The following is a 17,962-nucleotide window of genomic DNA, read 5'->3' as shown; positions in this document are numbered from 1 at the left end:
CATGAATCCCTTTAGTTATATTTTCTTAACTTCTTTTTAAAAAGATTCATCATTAGACATCTATAAAGGAATTGTTTTTGTTTTCTTCCTAAAACAGTAGGAAGAGGTGTTTCTAGAATAAGTGTTCTGAGGATCAACAACCTGTGGTCATGACACATTACTGGGTAGGTGGCTGATCTCCTAAACCAAGTAGGTTCTCTGAGATGAGCTAAAGTATGTGGACAGTTATGAATGTAGCTAAGCTGTTGTCAAAATATAGTGTCCACTGGAAGAGGGTATAGGAAAATTGTCCCTAAAACTTGACCTTTTAAATTACATCAAGTGATTAAATCAGAAAATATATCTTTTGTTAAGCCCAACAAACATGGCCATAAACTGCTGTGAGATATGCCCACAGTACTGTAATTCGGAGTTATCTCTAGAAAGAGGAGGCCAGAGATGCTACATACTAGCAAAATGATGTGACATAGAAGTTTTATCAATATTCTCTCACTGAAATGTCAATAAACTAATGTGCACGTGGTGTTCCTTTGTCCTTTTCTTGTAGTGCATTGTATTACTACAGAATCCTGGTTAGGATGATTTGATATGAGTAAAATGACATGAGATCAGTATAAAAAAGCAGAAAAATTCAGCTCAGACTTTGGGCAGATGTGCAATATTGTTTTTAATCCCTTCTTCAAGTATTAACTTTGTGACAGCAAAGTGATCCAGTGGTGTGTATGCAGCAGCTCCTTTATTAATATATTTTAGTTAGCAGAGAAGATAACAAAATTTGCTGTGAAATTTTCATTCATTTATATCATCACGCATTATCTTAATTTGCTTCCCAGTGCCCTTTCTTTTCCTCTTTTTGCCGGTCCTCAGACTAGAAGAAAAATCTGTTTGGGCAGAAAGAGAGCAAGCGTGATTGCTCTATCTCATTTTTTTTTTTTTTTAATTTCATGATAAGATCCCACTTAACAAGTCCAAGCTAGCCTCAAAGCCATGATTTCCCTGCTGTGGCCCCTGGAATACCGACAGTACTGGTAGGGAACACCATGCCCTGCTCATATTTAAACCCTATAAGACTCACTCTTCTCATCATTAAAATAGAAGTTTTATTTTGAGGAAACAGAAATTGATGAAGACCTGAGATATAGTAAATACTGCTGTTGTGTTCATGGAGGGTGGTGATGTCAACCTGAGAATAATTTGTTTGATGGTTTCTCTAGTACCCAGCCAGAAAAATACTCAGGTGTTAAGGCTGACAGCTATAATGGTCATTGCCTGTTCCTTCGTTCACCAGACATGTTTTTCTGGTAGTAATGTACATAGGTTCAAACATTGTTACAATTCTTTCTTTGCTTGGTGTGGTAGTATACACCTTTAATACCAACCCTCAGGAAGCAGAGGCTTACAGGTCTGTGTGAGTTCTAGGCCAACCACAACGTAATAGTGAGATCCCCATCTCAAAGAACAAAAAAGAAAACAAAATTCTTTCTTTATCCCATTTTTTTGCCTAATTGTATCAACTGTAAGCCCTGTTCATTGTTAATTGTTGGTATACCTTATCAATTATATGCTAACTATTATAACTTACAACAATAGGAGTTGAGCATAGAGTTTTTATTTACTAGCCCAGATTGGACTCACTGTGAATAAAGAATAAAGAAAACTGATTTTTAAAAATCTATTCCCTTCTCATACATTACATCCCAACTGCAGTGTCCCTTATGCTCACTCCTCCCAGCAACCCTCCTCAACCCTACCCCTGTCTCCCATATCCACTCCTCCTCCATTTCCCTTCGGAAAAGAGCAGGCCTCCCAGGGACAAATCTTTCTTTTAAATTCTAATTTGTCTGAATTCTGTAATTACTGGTGACACTCCACTGAATAAGAACCTTGTAATCACCTCCTGAGCAGGAATTGCATTTCTCCTTACTGAATAGAAGCAAGTAAGTTTCTTAAACATGAAGACAATTTGAATCCATTTTATCCACTGTCACTCTTTTATAGCATGAGTCAGATTAAGAACTGAACTCTAATTTCTAACCATTGATTAAGTATAACTGAGTGACTCTGTACCAAGGAGGATACTTGACCAAGGAGGATGCTAGAGATAACAGCCTATGGTTAATAAGAATACCTTCAAAACTGACATATGCACAGGAATTAAGATGCCAAACAATACACATGGATATATAGATCCCCCCCTCTCTTTATATATATATATATATATATATATATATATATATATATATATATATATATATATATATATATATATAAAACTTACAACTTTCAGTATATATATTGAAAAAGAGGTGGTAACAAAGGAAGCAACTGACTTAGTTGTGCATGTAAATCTGGTCAGTTTATAGATATGTAATGTAGAGTGCTCATGAAAACTTGGAAATAAAGTCTGAAAGGTAAGGTGAAGCTAATAAAAGACAATGGAGTTAAGGCAAGTCAGGATATGGGGCACAGGATCTAGTGAAGTTCTGTAGGCCTTTACAGAAGATATCCTCAAAACATGAGCAGCTCCACTGTATTCTAGGGAAGTGGTATGCTTTACATCTCTCATCCTTTTCCTCCTAAGTATTTCCTAGCCAGTGTCTTTGGCTGATATCAAAGTTGGAATGTGCTTTGTCCTCTCATTTAGGGGAAGTACCATTTCATCAGATCTCATTGACCAGGAAGATGGACGAGGAGCACCAAAAATGAGCTACACAAATGGTGGAATCCCAGGCACTAAGAGGTCACCAGCCCCAAGTGCTCGTAGTGTGACCTCCATCAGCAGTAGAGTAAGTAAACAGCTGTAAAAAGATACCCGGTACCTGGGACTTGGCTTTACGACCACCCATGCCTGGGTTTAAATTCTCTGTATGTCAGAGCGTGTTGCTTATGCTGTTGAATGGAATGTATCCTTAGTGTTGACACAGAAACCCAAATTCAAAAAAGAAAGGGAAAGCCAGGTTTTTTTGTTTTATTTTGTTTGTTTTTGAAAGGGAGCTGTTTTTTAAAAATTAAATATTTTCCTTACTTATATTTCAAATGTTATCCCCTTTCCTGGTTTCCCCCCTGTAATTCCCCTATCCCATCCCTGCTCCCTCTGCCTATGTGAGAGTGTTCCACCACTTACCCACTTCCTCCCATCTTCCCACCATGGCATTCTCCTATACTAAGGTATTGAGCCTCCACAGGGCCAAGGGTCTTTCCTCCCCTTCATGTCTGATAAGGTCATCCTCTACTACATATGCGGCTGGAGCCATGAGTCCCTCCATGTATACTCTTTGGTTGGTGATTTATTCTCTCTGAACTTTGGGGGATCTGGTTGGTTGACATTGTTGTTCTTGTGGAATTGAAAACCCCTTCAGCTCCTTCATTCCTTTCTCTTAACTTCTCCATTGAGGACTCTGTTTTCAGTGCAGTGGTTGGTTGAGGGCATCTGACACTTTTTAGCTCAGTCTCTAGCAGAGCCTCTCAGGAGACAGCTATATCAAGGACATGTCAGCATATACTTCTTGGCATCAGCAATATTGTCTGGGTTTGGTGACTCTATATGGGATCCCCAGGTGGGACAATCTCTGGATGGCCTTTCCTTCAGTCTCTGCTTCACACTTTGTCTCTGCATTTCATCCTCTGAATATTTTGTTCCCCCTTCTAATAAGGACTGAAGTATCCACCCTTTGGTCTTCCAAATTGTTAAGCTTCATGTGGTCTGTGGATTGTATCTTTGATATTCCGAGCTTTAGGACTAATATCTACTTACCAGTGAGTCCATACCACGTGTGTTCTTTTGTGATTGTATTTCCTCACTCAGGAAATTATTTTCTAGTTCCATCCATTTGCCTAGGAATTTCATAAAGTCGTTTTTAATAGCTGAGTAGTACTCCATTGTGTAAATGTACCACACTTTTGTATCCATTTCTAAGGAACTGACAGATTGATTTCCAGGGTGGTGATACCAGCTTGCAATACCACAAACAATGGAGGAATGTTCCTCTTTCTCTATATCCTTGCCAGTATCTGCTGTCACCTGAGTTTTTGATCTTAGACATTCTGACTGGCATGAGGTGGAATCTCAGTGTTGTTTTGATTTGCATTTTCCTGATGACTAAGGATTTTGAACATTTCTTTAGTTGCTTTTCAGTAAATCAGTATTCCTCAGTTAAGAATTTTTTATTTAGCTCTGTCCCCATATTTTAGCAGGGTTATTTGACCCTCTGGAGTTCTTTGAATATATTGAATATTATCCCTCTATCAGATGTAGGATTGGTAAAGATCTTTTCCCAATCTGTTGGCTGCCTTTTTGCTCTAATGACAGTGTCCTTTGCCTTACAGAAGCTTTGCAATTTTATGAGGTCCCATTTGTCGATTCTTGATATTAGAGTATAAGCCATTGGTGTTCTCTTCAGGAAATTTTCCCCTGTGCCTATATGTTTGAGGCTCTTCGCCACTTTCTCTTGTATTAGTTTGGGTGTATTGGGTTTTATGTGGAGGTCTTTGATCCACTTATACTTAAGCTTTGTACAAGGATATAAGAAGGGATCTATTTGCATTATTCTTCTATATGCTGACCTACAGTTGAACAAGCACCATTTGTTGAAAATGCTGTCTTTTTTCAGCTGGATGGGATAAGCTCCTTTGTCAAAATACAAGTGCATGGGTTCATTTTTGGGTCTTCAGTTCTAGTCCATTGATCTACTTGTTTGTGTCTGTACCAATACCATACAGTTTTTATCATGATTGCTCTGTAATACAAATTGAGGCTGGGGATCAGCAGTTCATTTATTGTTGAGAATAGTTTTTGCTATCCTGGGTTTTTTTGTTATTCCAAACAAATTAGCAAAATGCCCTTTCCAACTCTATGAAGAATTGAGTTGGAATTTTGATGGGAATTTCATTGAATCTGTAGATTGTTTTTCGCAAGGTGACCATTTTTTTTTTTTTTAATATTAATCCTGCCAATTCATGAGCATGGGAGTTCTTTCTATCTTCTGAGATCTTCTTTAATTTTTTCTTCAGAGACTTGAAGTTCATGATCAAATAGGCTTCATTCCAGGGATGCAGGGATGGTATAATATATGGAAATCTATCAATGTAATCCACCATATAAACAAACTCAAAAAAAAACAAAAACAAAAAAACAAAAAAAAAAAACATATGATCATCTCATTAGATGCTGAGGAAGTATTTGACAAAATTCAACACTTTTTCATGTAAAAAGTCTTGTAAAGATCAGAAATTTAAGGCCCATACCTAAATATAATAAAAGTGATATATAGCAAACCAGTAGCCAACATCAAACTAAATGGAGAGAAACTTGAAGCAATACTACTAAAATAGGGACTAGACAAGGCTACCCACTCTCTCCCTACCTATTCAATATAGTACTTGAAGTCCTAGTGGGGGACAACAAAAGGAGGTCAAATTGCCAGATTAATACAGATACAGATGAGGATGCTTGCAATTAACCATTGGACTGAACACAGGGTCCCCAATGAAGGACCTAGAGAAAGGACTGAAGGAACTGAAAGGATTTTCAACCCCATGGGAAGAACAAAATTATCAACTAACCAAACTCTTCAGAACTCCCATGGACTAAAACCCCAACTATGAGTACACATGTAGTCCCATGGCTCTAGTTTCATATGTAGCAGAGGACAGCATTGTCTGGTATCAATGGGAGAAGAGACCTTTGGTCCAGTGAAGGTATGATTTCCCATTGTAGGGGAAGGCAAGGCGCTGAGTTGGAGAGGATGGTTGGGAGAGGAAGCATCTTAATGGAAGCAAGGGGAGGGGAGAGGGGATTGATAACATTTGAAATGTAAATACAGAGAATATCCAATAATTTTTTAAAGAAGAATGTCAAAGACATACAAGTTGAAAAAGAAGAAGTCAAAACATTACTATTTGCAGATCATATGATAGTGTACTTAAGTGACCCCAAAGATTCCACCAGAGAACTACTAAACCTGATAAACAATTTCCCCACAGTGGCTGTATATAAAATTAACACACACAAAAAAAAAATCAGTAGCCTTCCTCTAGTCAAAGGGTAAACATGCTGCGAAAGAAATTAGGAAAAGGACACCCTTCACAATAGCCACAAACAATATAAAATACCTTGGGGGTGACTTCAACCAAGTAAGTGAAAGATCTGTATGAAAAGCCAGGTTTTAAAGGTGGTGCCATATGACAAGTATTTAAATGTTCCTGTGATTTAAGCAAATATAGCAAGTTGAATCGAAGCTCTGACTTCCATCCTTCATGTTACTTCTCAGAGGACATATTTACAAATTAGCTATAGTAAATTTTTAGGCTGATTGATCAATTTAAAAAATTGAATCTTAAAGTCATTTTGTAATTTTCTTTCTTTACACATGTAAAAATGAGAGATCAGACACATAATTAATACTTAAATTATTATTATATGTGTTTTTACATACACACATACAGATATCCACTTATATGAAAAATGACGTTTTGCATAACATTTTTTCTTTTAAGGAAGAAAAATCACCAACAATATTGGAATAATACTTTTTTTTAAATCAACTATTGTCTTGCAAGTCATTTTTGGAATTAAGTTATCATCTAATATATTTTGTATTAAGCAAGAAATTCAATATTGGTGGCATTTATATTTAATAAATCTTAGTATGTGAACATTCAATACTTTTATTTAACTACAATTTGGTGTGTTTAAACCTCCTGAAAAGCCCTGGACAAGAAAAGATCGAAAATAAGTGAAAAGAATTAGCCATGCAAATGTCTGAACGAAGTGTCCTCTAGACAGACAGGGGCAATGTTAAAGATGTACAAAGAAGAAGGCTGTTCCATCCTTGAACATCACTGTCCTGGCTTAAATAGTTTGTAAAATATCTGAACACATATATGCTCTTCATCAGGAAAATAATGTGATTTATGAATTGCTTTCCTGTCTTATTAACAAAAAGATTTTTTTCTTTCTTCTTTGAAAGCACCTGCTTAGACCATCTAGAATACAAGAGCAAGCTCCACTCCATCACTGTCTAGTCAAAGCGAATATCCCCAATTTCACTGTAGGAGATTCATTTGGACAAAATTATTCTTTCCCCTCAAATAATACCTGGGAAGATGGGCCATCCTTGTTTAGAGATCAAATTGGATTAACTCATGGCAGCTGGACTGGAAGTCCGCTGCTACTAGCAGCATAAAGAACCCGGGGTGAAAGGATGCCTGATGTGCTAAAGGAAAACTCCAAAAGGCCAGTGAACTTCTGTTAGTGAATGGAGGGAGGGGTGCTCACATGTGGGTTCAGAGAAGTCAGGAGTCAGCAACGCCCTTGAAAGCTGCTTCAGTATTTAGTCTAGTTGAGATAGGTGAGGCTGCCAGGTTCAAGTAGAAGTGCAATATAGTTTACCATTTGTTTAGAGGATCACGAGATGGGGCTGATGAGGAACAACTGAGGGAAGTAAGGGAAACCCAGAGGCAATTCAGGAAGCCTTTGCCATTAGGAGGGGCTTGGGGAACCAGGGAGGTGGCAGCAGAAGGTTAGGAAGCAATCAGACTGTTTCAGCATTTTGGAGGAAGAATCACAAGACATTTGGACAGATTGAATATCAGTGATTGATCTGTTTCAATAAAGCCTAAATTGTACTTCCTTAGATAAAAGGCATATTTTGAATTTCATACATATTTATACCAAGCTCAGCAAGTGGATTCTGTTCAGCAGTCAGAAAAGTGCATAGATTATTGATGACTCAATTTCCTTCTTTAGAAACCTAACACAGAATGGTATTTAATGTATTTATATGTTGTCACTGAGAAGACACTAAGAAGATACTTCTACAAGGCTCAGGGAACTTGCGTGCCTTATAAAGAAACCTGTGGCTGAGAAAAAGTATGAAGAAGGGGGGCTGAAAATAATGATAATGTTTACCAACTATTATGATATTAAACTGTTCAGAAAAAGTATGAAGAAGGGGGGCTGAAAATAATGATAATGTTTACCAACTATTATGATATTAAACTGTTCAAAAAGTTATCAACTGCTGCACCTGTGCAGTGAGTAGCATCCGACTTCCAGTCCAGCTGCCATGAGTTAATCCAATTTGATCTCTAAACAAGGATGGCCCATCTTCCCAGGTATTATTTGAAGGGAAAGAATAATTTTGTCCAAATGAATCTCCTACAGTGAAATTGGGGATATTCGCTTTGACTAGACAGTGATGGAGTGGAGCTTGCTCTTGTATTCTAGATGGTCTAAGCAGGTGCTTTCAAAGGTGAAAAATAGAAAATATTTTCTTTTTAATAAGACAGAAAAGCAATTCATAAATCACATTGTTTTCCTGACGAAAGGCATGTATGCGTGGGTACCAGTGTGTGTGTGTGTGTGTGTGTGTGTGTGTGTGTGTGTGTGTGTGTGAGAGAGAGAGAGAGAGAGAGAGAGAGAGAGAGAGAGAGAGAGAGAGAGAGAGAGAGAGAGACAGACAGACAAAGGTCACAATTTCTTCTATAAATGAAAAACTTTTAGAAAATGAATATTTGTGCTGTATTATAAACTGCAAATTTTATGCATCACTTGATCCTCTAAAAATAACCTGCTTGATGCTTCAACAATTTAATACAGTTCCTCATGTTGTGGTGACCCCCAACCATAAGATTATATTCATTGCTACTGTTAGGAATCATAAATATTTGTTCTGTCTTATACTCGTAGACAATCCCTGTGAAAGAGCTGTTTAGATCCCAAAGGGTCACAACCCATAGGCTAAGAACTGCTCTAGAGTATGTGCTACATGTTGGTGACTATACAGTGTTAAGTGACCTATTAATATTCAATATTAACGATACTACCAGATCAGCTCTGGAAAAATTTTCTATCCTCATAATTGCTAGTAAGGACCTCAGTCTTGCTTCATTAGAGGACTTCCATGTGTTAAGAACTTTCTGATAGGCTGTTAAAAATGGACCTAAACTAGTTCATCTATTTCGACCTCTGTCACACTTTGGCTAAACTTTGTTAGCCTATGCTAATTAGAGGAAATAGAAGCAGTATACTTTATGCTACAGGTCTTACATGTTAGAAATGATCAAATAATGAGTAGAGTCTACTGGAGCTGAATTGATGCATGCTAAGCAAGTAAGAGGCAAACCTATCTGTGGTGGCTTTATTAGAGCATTCCTGAATGGCTTAGGATGTCAAGTAAGCAGGAGCAAACTCACCCTGTAGGCACTATTTATAAGGGAACAATGGTAAAATCTCCCTTGGCTTTAACAATTATCTAATGGTACCATTGTCATGGGCATTTAACTTTAGCCTAGTTCTTAAGAGGCCCACAGGATTTTGTTCTTAATATTAAATAAAGCTTAACTAGATAGTTGCCACTAGATTTGACAGAGAAATTGTACCTAAGTAATTTCAACAACATTGCTGCTGAGGAGAATCAGTTTCCTCCAAAGCTGTGGTCCTGTATAACTTTTTGAATTCCAAGTGGTCAGCACTTGACACATGTATACATTTGCAACAGTGCCTGAGATGCAGCAAATTAAAAATAAAATTTTGCTTTAGCCTACAGTTCTTGAGATTTCTAGTCAGAACAAAAACAGGAAGAAAAAAAAAAAAAAAAGAAGCCCAAAACATGTTTAAAAGGAAAAGAAAAAGAACCTCCCTGTGACAATAAAACAGAATATGGCAGGCAATGCATTATGGAGAAAGCTGCTTACCTCGTGGTTGCCAATTACCTACAACCTTCTATTTGGCACACCCCTAAAAGGCTTCTACCATAATCCAATCTGACCCACCTAGAGATGAAAGAACCCATTGTTTAGACCTTGGGGAAATAGTCCTAATTAAAAACCACAGCAGTGTAGTTGAATAGATGGCATATTCACAGCAGACAAACACAAGACCAGACAATTCTAAGGGCTCATTGCTACTCCATGTATGATTGGAAGTTCCTATTCAATCTTTCTTGCTAATCGAATATCACTAGTTTTATGAATAAAAAAATCAAATATGTTTCATGTTAAATTGCAACTGTCCTGGATTCAATTTCATACTGTAACTTTTGACATATAGGCTTCTGATAAAGGTCCTTCAAATGCTATTTTATTCCTTCTCCAAATAATATACATAAATATTTTTATACTAAAGTATATGTATATGAAAATGTTTTAAGAGCAATCGGTCAGTATAATGGACCTTTTTTTTTTCTTTGTGGGAAGGAACATGGTTTTGAAAATTCCATGGTTTTGGCTACCATTGAAAGCAACTCTGAGGAGCTCACAAAAAGTCACCGCAGAAAAACATCCGGTACACCTTCGATAGCACTGTCTGGTACCTCAGTCTCCTCAGGTGGGTGGTTACAACATAAGTACTCTACTGAGTGTACTTTAAAAATGACTAAATCAGATTGAATTTCCTGTTTCATATGAATGTTTTAGACTTGCGAAAATAATCACCCATTATAGTAACAGGCCAATGCATAAACATTTTCTAAAGGTGGTCCTAAGTAATGCTTTGGGTCACTGCACTTATGAAAAATTTACTTATTGAGTATATAGCTTTGTCATAAGTCATTGATTGCTAAGGTCCAAAGCTATACCAGATTATCAGTATAGAAATATAGAAAATATAAATTGTTCTAGGGTACATTTTATATAACAGGTAATGACTATCACCTGTGAATCAAGGGAATGATGATTCAATCTATAGAATGGTTGGACATTCCATATACACAGACACACTTTCTCATCCTTTAAATTGGAGCTAGTTGTAAGTAGCTTGGTCTGATGCGCTTTTTATTGCTGGGATAAACATCATGACCAAAAGCAACCTGGACAAGAAAGGGCATATTTCCTTGTATAGCTCATAGTCTATCAGGAAGAATCAAGAAGGAAAATCTGGAACTAAAGCACAGACCATGGAGGAGTGTGGCTTACTGACTTGCTCTTCATGGCTTGCTCAATTTACTTTAATATACCCCAGGGCCACTTGCTCAAGGGTGGTACTATCCAGAGTGATCCGCTTTCCTCCACATTAATATTGATTGAGAAAATGCCCCACAGGCTTACTGACAGGCCAATCTGATGGAAGAACTTTTGCAGTTGAGGTTCTCTCTCCTGAGTAACAGCAGAGATTGGGTGGGGTTTACATGGGAGAATTTGGAAGGAGGAGAGGAAAAGAGAAAATTGTGTAATTATACTATAATCTCAATATATATATTATTAAATACATTATTACAAAAATAACTAAATAATATTATCTCAATAAAAGAACTTTTTGTTTAGCTCTGTACCCCATTTTTTAATAGGGTGGTACATTTACACAATGGAGTACTACTCAGCTATCAGAAACAATGACTTAATGAAATTCTTAAGAAAATGGATGCATCTAGAGAATATCATCCTGAGTGAGATAACCCAGTCACAAAAGAACAGACATAATATGCAGTCACTGATAGTGGGATGCTAACCCCAGAAAACTCTGAACACCCCAGAAACAACTCACAGACCGTGTGAAGTTCAAGAAAAAAAAAGAAAAAGAAAAAAACCATTATGCTCAATCCTTACACACCAAGAAAACTTTGACTAATTATGGGTTACATCCTATTTTACATGTACTTTATGCTCATTGTAACTAGTAAGACCTTAATGCACACTATCAAACCTTTGAAAAAAATCCAAGCACTGACAAAAATGTATTTGTATACTTTTATGCAAAAATGCTTAAAATTTGTACATTTATCTTTGTTTTTTAAAATGAAGTTGTTCAAAAAAATAAATAAAAGAAATTCTTTAAAGAAAAACTTCTTTAAAGAAAAAGCTAGCTAGCACACATAGTAAAAATATTAGTGAGAAAAATTTGAATCATGAGTATTATTTATATTATAGTTTATTACCTATAAGAAAATTCTTCAGAGAAATATGTCACCATTGTAAGGTTTATGTGCCATATATTGAGGTAAGTTTAACCTTCAATATTAAATTATTATGTGTTGTTCAATGACAATATCTTCATGTAGCCCAAGGCTAGATTCTTTCTAGATTATAACTTGAATTTCAGAAGGCTCCCAAATGGTTTGTGTGTGCATGTTTTTGCATGTTTGTGGGTGTAGCCATCCACTTGTGTGGCATTGAAGATCAACGCCCTCTAAAATGCATGTTCTCAAAAATAGGAAATTATCCCAGCAAGATGATGCAGTGAGTGAAAGCACTTGCTTCCAAACCTGACAACCTGTGTGTGTTCAGTTTCCTGGGGAGCCCATGACAAAAGGAAAGAACCAATTCCTAAAAGCTATCCTATGATTTCTACTCTTGTGTCATGGCACGTGTGATTGCGAACACACCCTAAATAAATAAATAGATACAGTCTTAAAAGAAAAAGATTGCAAAGAAATTCACCTGTTCAATGAAAAAAAAAAATTAGGGTGGCCTAGAAACTTAACATCAGAAGGCTGACTTCTACTGCATATGTTCCAGGCCTCCTGCTCACTGTGTACGCTGTCAGGCACCACACCAAGCACTTGATCACTGCATTTGCCATTTAAAACAAGTATTTGATTGCTCTCTCCAGTCTTCTCTATAAGCAATGGCTTTTGTCTCAGCAGGACTTTAGAATAGAAATGCTCTGTGCAAGTAAACTGCTCTGACTTGGTAAGCTGACTAGAATATTGTTGAGAAGCACATCATTTGTTAACTGATACTTTAAAACTGAAATGAAGATGTTCTATTGATGAAGGGATGTTCAAGTAACTAATGAAATCCGAACCTCACAATCTTTCTATAGGCATTCCTTTTTGCATGAAAGGAAGTTTTATCATTTTTAAATGGAAATGTATGATTGGTTGTCATTATTTTATGTCAAATGAGAAAACACAGTGAATTATCTTCAAAAGTGATTATTTTTCTCATGAAGTTTAAAGACCCAATTTATGAACAATTTTTATTATTTAGGAAGGAATAAATCAGAATCTTTAAACAGCTTAAAGCTACCCTTGGATTTTATATCAGAGCACTTAATTTCCTGTGATCAAAGGCCAAATGAACACATATGCGTTCGTCTTCATACCAAGGCAATTTTCAAAGCACTATAAAAATTTAAGTATGTTAATATAAAACAGCATGAAGTTTATGAGCCTGAATATGTGGTTTCCATGACACTGTATTCTCTCTTCCTCCCTCCCTCCCTCCCTCCCCCCCAATTTTTCTCTGTGTCTGTCTGCATTTAAACTAGAATATTGGAATAGTTGCTTTTTTAACACCACAGAAATGTAGAAAGATGATGAAATAAGCTGATTCACATCTCCATTTCATATTTCTCCCCTCAGAGCGGAGTCGATCTGAGTTAGATCTGAGTGAGTCATTTGCAGAAGACTTAGAGGACACTTCAAGCATAAGAAGCAGATCTGTCCCTGGGGCTTTAGACAAAGACTTGGTAAGTTGGAAGTGGAAGAAAGTTCAATAACACATGGAAACGAGAGCATGATCTTGCTTTAAGAACTTGCACTTTTAGGTGATAAGTTGAGAGTAAAATGAAAACATGCAGTGTGTCTTCCTGGTAGTTTTCACTGGCAACTATAAGAGAAACAAAAACAGTAAACTTAACAAAAATAAAAACTATACTGCAAGTAAAACTACTTTATGAATATATACATATAACTTAAAATAATATAAAGTGATTGTCAGTGTGTTAAAATGCATTAAATGAATGAATGAAATAAAATAAATAAAAATGAAAATATACAATATATATTATATAGTATAATATGTGGTATAGGATCTTTGATTGCTATATGCTATACAAACTATAATCTATAGTTTATCTATAATCGATCATACAAAATCCATAACCTAAACATGTAATATATATATGTATGTGTGTGTGTGTGTGTGTATCCATCTGTATGTTGGTAGTGGTGAACTCCTTTAATCTCAGTACTTGGGAGGCAGAGGCAGGCAAATCACTGCGAGTTTGAGGCCAGCTTTGTCTACTGAGTTTTAGAGCTGTTACACAGAAAACCCCTGCCTCAAAAATTAAAAAAAAAATAATTAAAAATATATGAAATGAAGTAACATTATATTATAACAATATATTTTAATTTTTTAAAAACGCTTAAAAAGGCCAAAAATTTCTGATAAAATTTTAATCATGCCTATAGGACTCTACTTTAAAACTGATGAAAGCCATTTAAATATGATTTCAAATATTAAATATTGAAAATCTCAGTATATGTATGTCATTTTACAACTTAGTAGACAACATGGATTCTCACTGCCATTATTATTGGCCAATAATATTCTCAAGGTTTAAAAGTATGTAAGATAAAATAGGAATGTCTATAAGTATTAAATTTTGCACAAAATATAAAATAATATTTGTGTACTCAGAAACCCCTGGGTAAGTTAGTAATGAAATCTACTAGAATTGACAATAGAATCTACTTACTGGATTGTTCCCCAATGGCTTTCTCAGCCTGCTCTCTTATACACACCAGGCCCAAGAATAGCACTTCACATAGTGAATTGGGCCTTTCCACATTAATATTAATCAAGGAAATGCCCTACAGGTCAATCTGATAGGGACATTCCCTCATCTGATTCTCTTTACCTAGGTAATTCTAGCGTGTGTCAAGCTGCCAGAGAAATAACCAGAACAGTGGGAATTACAGAGGAAATAACACTGAAAATGAAATTGTAGCTTGTCTCTTTAGGTTGTGATTTAAAAAATAAAAATTATTACTTTTTTTATATCCTAAACGCTGCCCTGCCCCCAGTACCCTTTTCACAGAGTCCCTCTCCCCAGCCCTCCTCCTTATCTAAGAGGGTAGAGCCCATGGGTATTGTGAGTATTCCCCACCCTGGCGCATCAAATCTGGAGGGGTAAGCGCATTCTCTCCCACTGAGACAAGACTAAGCATCCCTGTTGTGGAAGAGATTCCACAGGCAACAGCTTTAGGGACAGCTCTTGTTTCAGTTGTTAGGTGACCCACATGGAGACTGAGATGCATATATGGCAAGGGCTTCAATACAGCTTGTGTGATGCTCTTAGGTTAGTGGTTCAGTCTCTGTGAGCCTTCAAGGGTCCAGATTAGTTGACTCCGTTGGTCTTCCTGTGAAGATTCTATCCCCTTCATGGCCTTTAATCCTTTCTCCTACACTTCCATAGGGATCCCTGACCTCCTTCCACTGTTTGGTTGCAGGCCTCTGCATCTTTTTCAGTCAGCTGCTGGGTGGAGCCTCTTAGAGAACAGTTATGCTAGGCTCCTGTCTGTAAGCCTAATAGTTGACCAGGGATTGATATTTGCCCATGGGATGGGTCTCAAGTTGGACCGGTTGTTGGTTGGCCATTCCCTCTCTCTCTCTGCTCCACTTTTGTCTCTGCATTTCTTTTAAACAGGACAAACCTTAGATCAAAAGTTTTGTCGGTGAGTTGGTGTCCTTATCTTCCCCTGGGTATGTTGCCTGGCTACAAGAGGTGGCCCCTTCAGGTTCTATAACCCACTGTTAAACATTGACTGCTGGGAGCCTCCTGAATCCTAGGTCTCTGGCACTAGATTCTCTTTCACCCAACCCCCACCCTCATCCCTGGCAGCTGCAGATTTCCATTCATTCTCCTGGCCCTTTTTCTCCTGTTTCCCCACACCTGATCCTGAACTCCCATTCCTCTCCCCCTCCACTCTCTTATGCAGTTCCTTCCTTCCCTCTGCCTCCTATGACTGTTTTATTCCATTTTCTTGTTTAACTTCTTTGGGTTTGTGGGATATCCTGGGTATCCTGTACTTTATGGCTAATATCAACTTATCAGTAAGTACATGCCATGCATATCTTTTGGGGTCTGGGCCACCTCACTCAGGATGACATTTTTTTAGTTCTATCCACTTGCCTGCAAAATTTATGATATCCTTGTTTCTCATAGCTGAATAGAATTCTATTGTGCAGATATGCCACATTTTTTGTATCTGTTCTTTGATTGAGAGACATCTACATTGTTTCTAGTTTTTGGCTATTGCTAATAAAGCTTCTGTGAACCTAATGGGGGCATATGTCCTTGTGGTATGGTGTAATATTTTTTGGTATATGTCCAGGAGTGGTATAGCTGGGTCTTCAGGTAGAACTTTTCTGAGGAACTACCAGATTGATTTCCAGGTGGTTGTAAAAGTTTACTATCCCACCAGCAATGGAAGAATGTTGCCCTTGTTCCACATTCTTGCCAGCATGTGCTGTCACATGAGTTTTTGATATTAGCCATTTTGATGGGTTTAAGATAGAATCTTCAGTTCATTTATTTTCAATTCTATATGTAGAAAATCCTAAATGATATAAAAATATTATATGACTACAGTCAATTCAACAGGGCCTTAAGATATAGCATTATTCATAAAATCCAATTATATCATGGATACTATCTGTAAACAGCTAGAAAATCAAGTTGCAAGTGTAATCCCAATAATAAGATGAAAAATACTTGGAAAAAGGTAGGAAATACATGTATTTCTGAATGCACAAGTGTCTTTTGTAACTTAAAATATTGAGCTAAATTAGAGGCCTGAATAAATGGAGAGATACTCTGTTTACAGTTTAGAAAATTTCATGTTTTTAAGGTAAAATATTTCAGGTTAATCTATGGATTCAGTACCAATCAAAATTCAACAAAGATATTTTGTAAAATTGGTTACGAGAATTCTGAAATTCATATTAACATGCCATGAGCCCCCCCAAAAAATAGTTACTCTTGTGTGTAAAAGACACTAAGGCTAAATGATTAACACTATGAGTTCATTATATTAATTTTTCTATTTTCCTAAATGCATGGACACATTTTTGAACACACCCAATATCATATGGATGCTTGAATTTCTTTATAATCTATTTTTACAAGGAAGTAAAGAATCATGAAGACTAGAAGTTTGTGTTGTAACTGCTACACAATCACACAGTCAAAATAGGATGCATAAAAAAATACTAGTTGATAAAACAGTAAGAATATTTTTGCCATACTTTAAAGAAATATCTAGTTTGAAAGCATCCAAGATGAGAAATAAATAATTTACCTCTAAAAGCATTAAAGTCAAAGAATATCAAATATAAGAGAAATTTCTTTAAAATGTATAGAAATAAATTTTATTTTATACAAGTAAACAAGAAGCAAATTAATAGCAGTTTCTATGGTAATACTGAGTTCAAGATCAAAACAATAATATTTTGAAGGTATTGAAAGAAAGCCATTTTAAACCTAGAACTTAAAAAAAAAAAACCCTATTTAAAAATAACATGGCCTCTAAGACTTACCAAACAAAAGCCCACATTGGAAACAGTTTAAGGTCAAAGATAGTTATGAAAAGAAAGAAATCTTGGAATGGTTGCAAAGCATTTTAAAAACAAATGTAATTATATAAATTGGTAAAGGTCTACTAATGGAGCTGAGACTGAAGAAGCAAAAAAAAAAAAAAAGATGCATATACACATTTAACAAGTCTTTAAATTCTGTTTTTTTAAAGCATACCAGTGAAAAATCACTGATCTTGTAGAAGTTATGTTAAGCATCAAAAAGTCAGTTAAAATAATTTATGAATTTTCATGATAAAAATAAACTACTAAACAATTATTCAGATAAGGAAAAAATGATAAGAAAGAGATCATGGTAGAGAGAGACTGGAGAGATGAAAGAGTTTGTATGAGGGAAAGAGTGTATAGGAGGCAAGTTTTATCTAATAATACCTTAAGTGTATTATCTAAATTGGATCACTGTAAAGACCAGGAAGGTAGGAATTAAACCTACGTCTATGCCATTCCAAATTTTATGTTCTTTCATTAGGCAAGCATTACTAGAAAAAGACTACCCACAATGCCCTTTGATTTGGTAATAAGGTGAACAAAAACCTAACCTGAGAGTTGATTTCTCTAGTTTGCCTTGATTTTCTGAGTATCTGTGAAATAAATAAACTTCCCATGATAGAAATAAACTAAGGCATTGTCTTTTCCATTCTCC

General features: G+C 36.2%; 1 protein-coding gene across 4 annotated transcripts in view; it reads left to right on the top strand.

Moving 5' to 3' along the window:
- SYTL5 (synaptotagmin like 5) overlaps positions 1–17,962 on the top strand; it is a gene marked incomplete at both ends in the record, with an annotated part of 89,717 nt that overhangs the window by 39,500 nt on the left and 32,255 nt on the right. For 2 of the 4 annotated variants that reach the window (XM_080910292.1, XM_080910290.1), the window contains 3 exons: positions 2,645–2,786; positions 10,198–10,327; positions 13,302–13,402. In XM_080910292.1, coding sequence (XP_080766418.1) covers positions 2,645–2,786; positions 10,198–10,327; positions 13,302–13,402 — 373 coding nt within the window. Of the gene's footprint in view, positions 1–2,644; positions 2,787–10,197; positions 10,328–13,301; positions 13,409–17,962 lie in introns of all 4 variants that reach the window. The other 2 variants (XM_080910291.1, XM_080910289.1) reach the window with 1 other exon arrangement.

This window comes from Micromys minutus (genome assembly GCF_963924665.1).
Source record: "Micromys minutus genome assembly, chromosome: X".
NCBI classification, from domain to species: Eukaryota; Metazoa; Chordata; class Mammalia; order Rodentia; family Muridae; genus Micromys; species Micromys minutus.
Note: the sequence above shows the minus strand (reverse complement) of the source record. Positions and strands in the feature narration are given on the sequence as shown.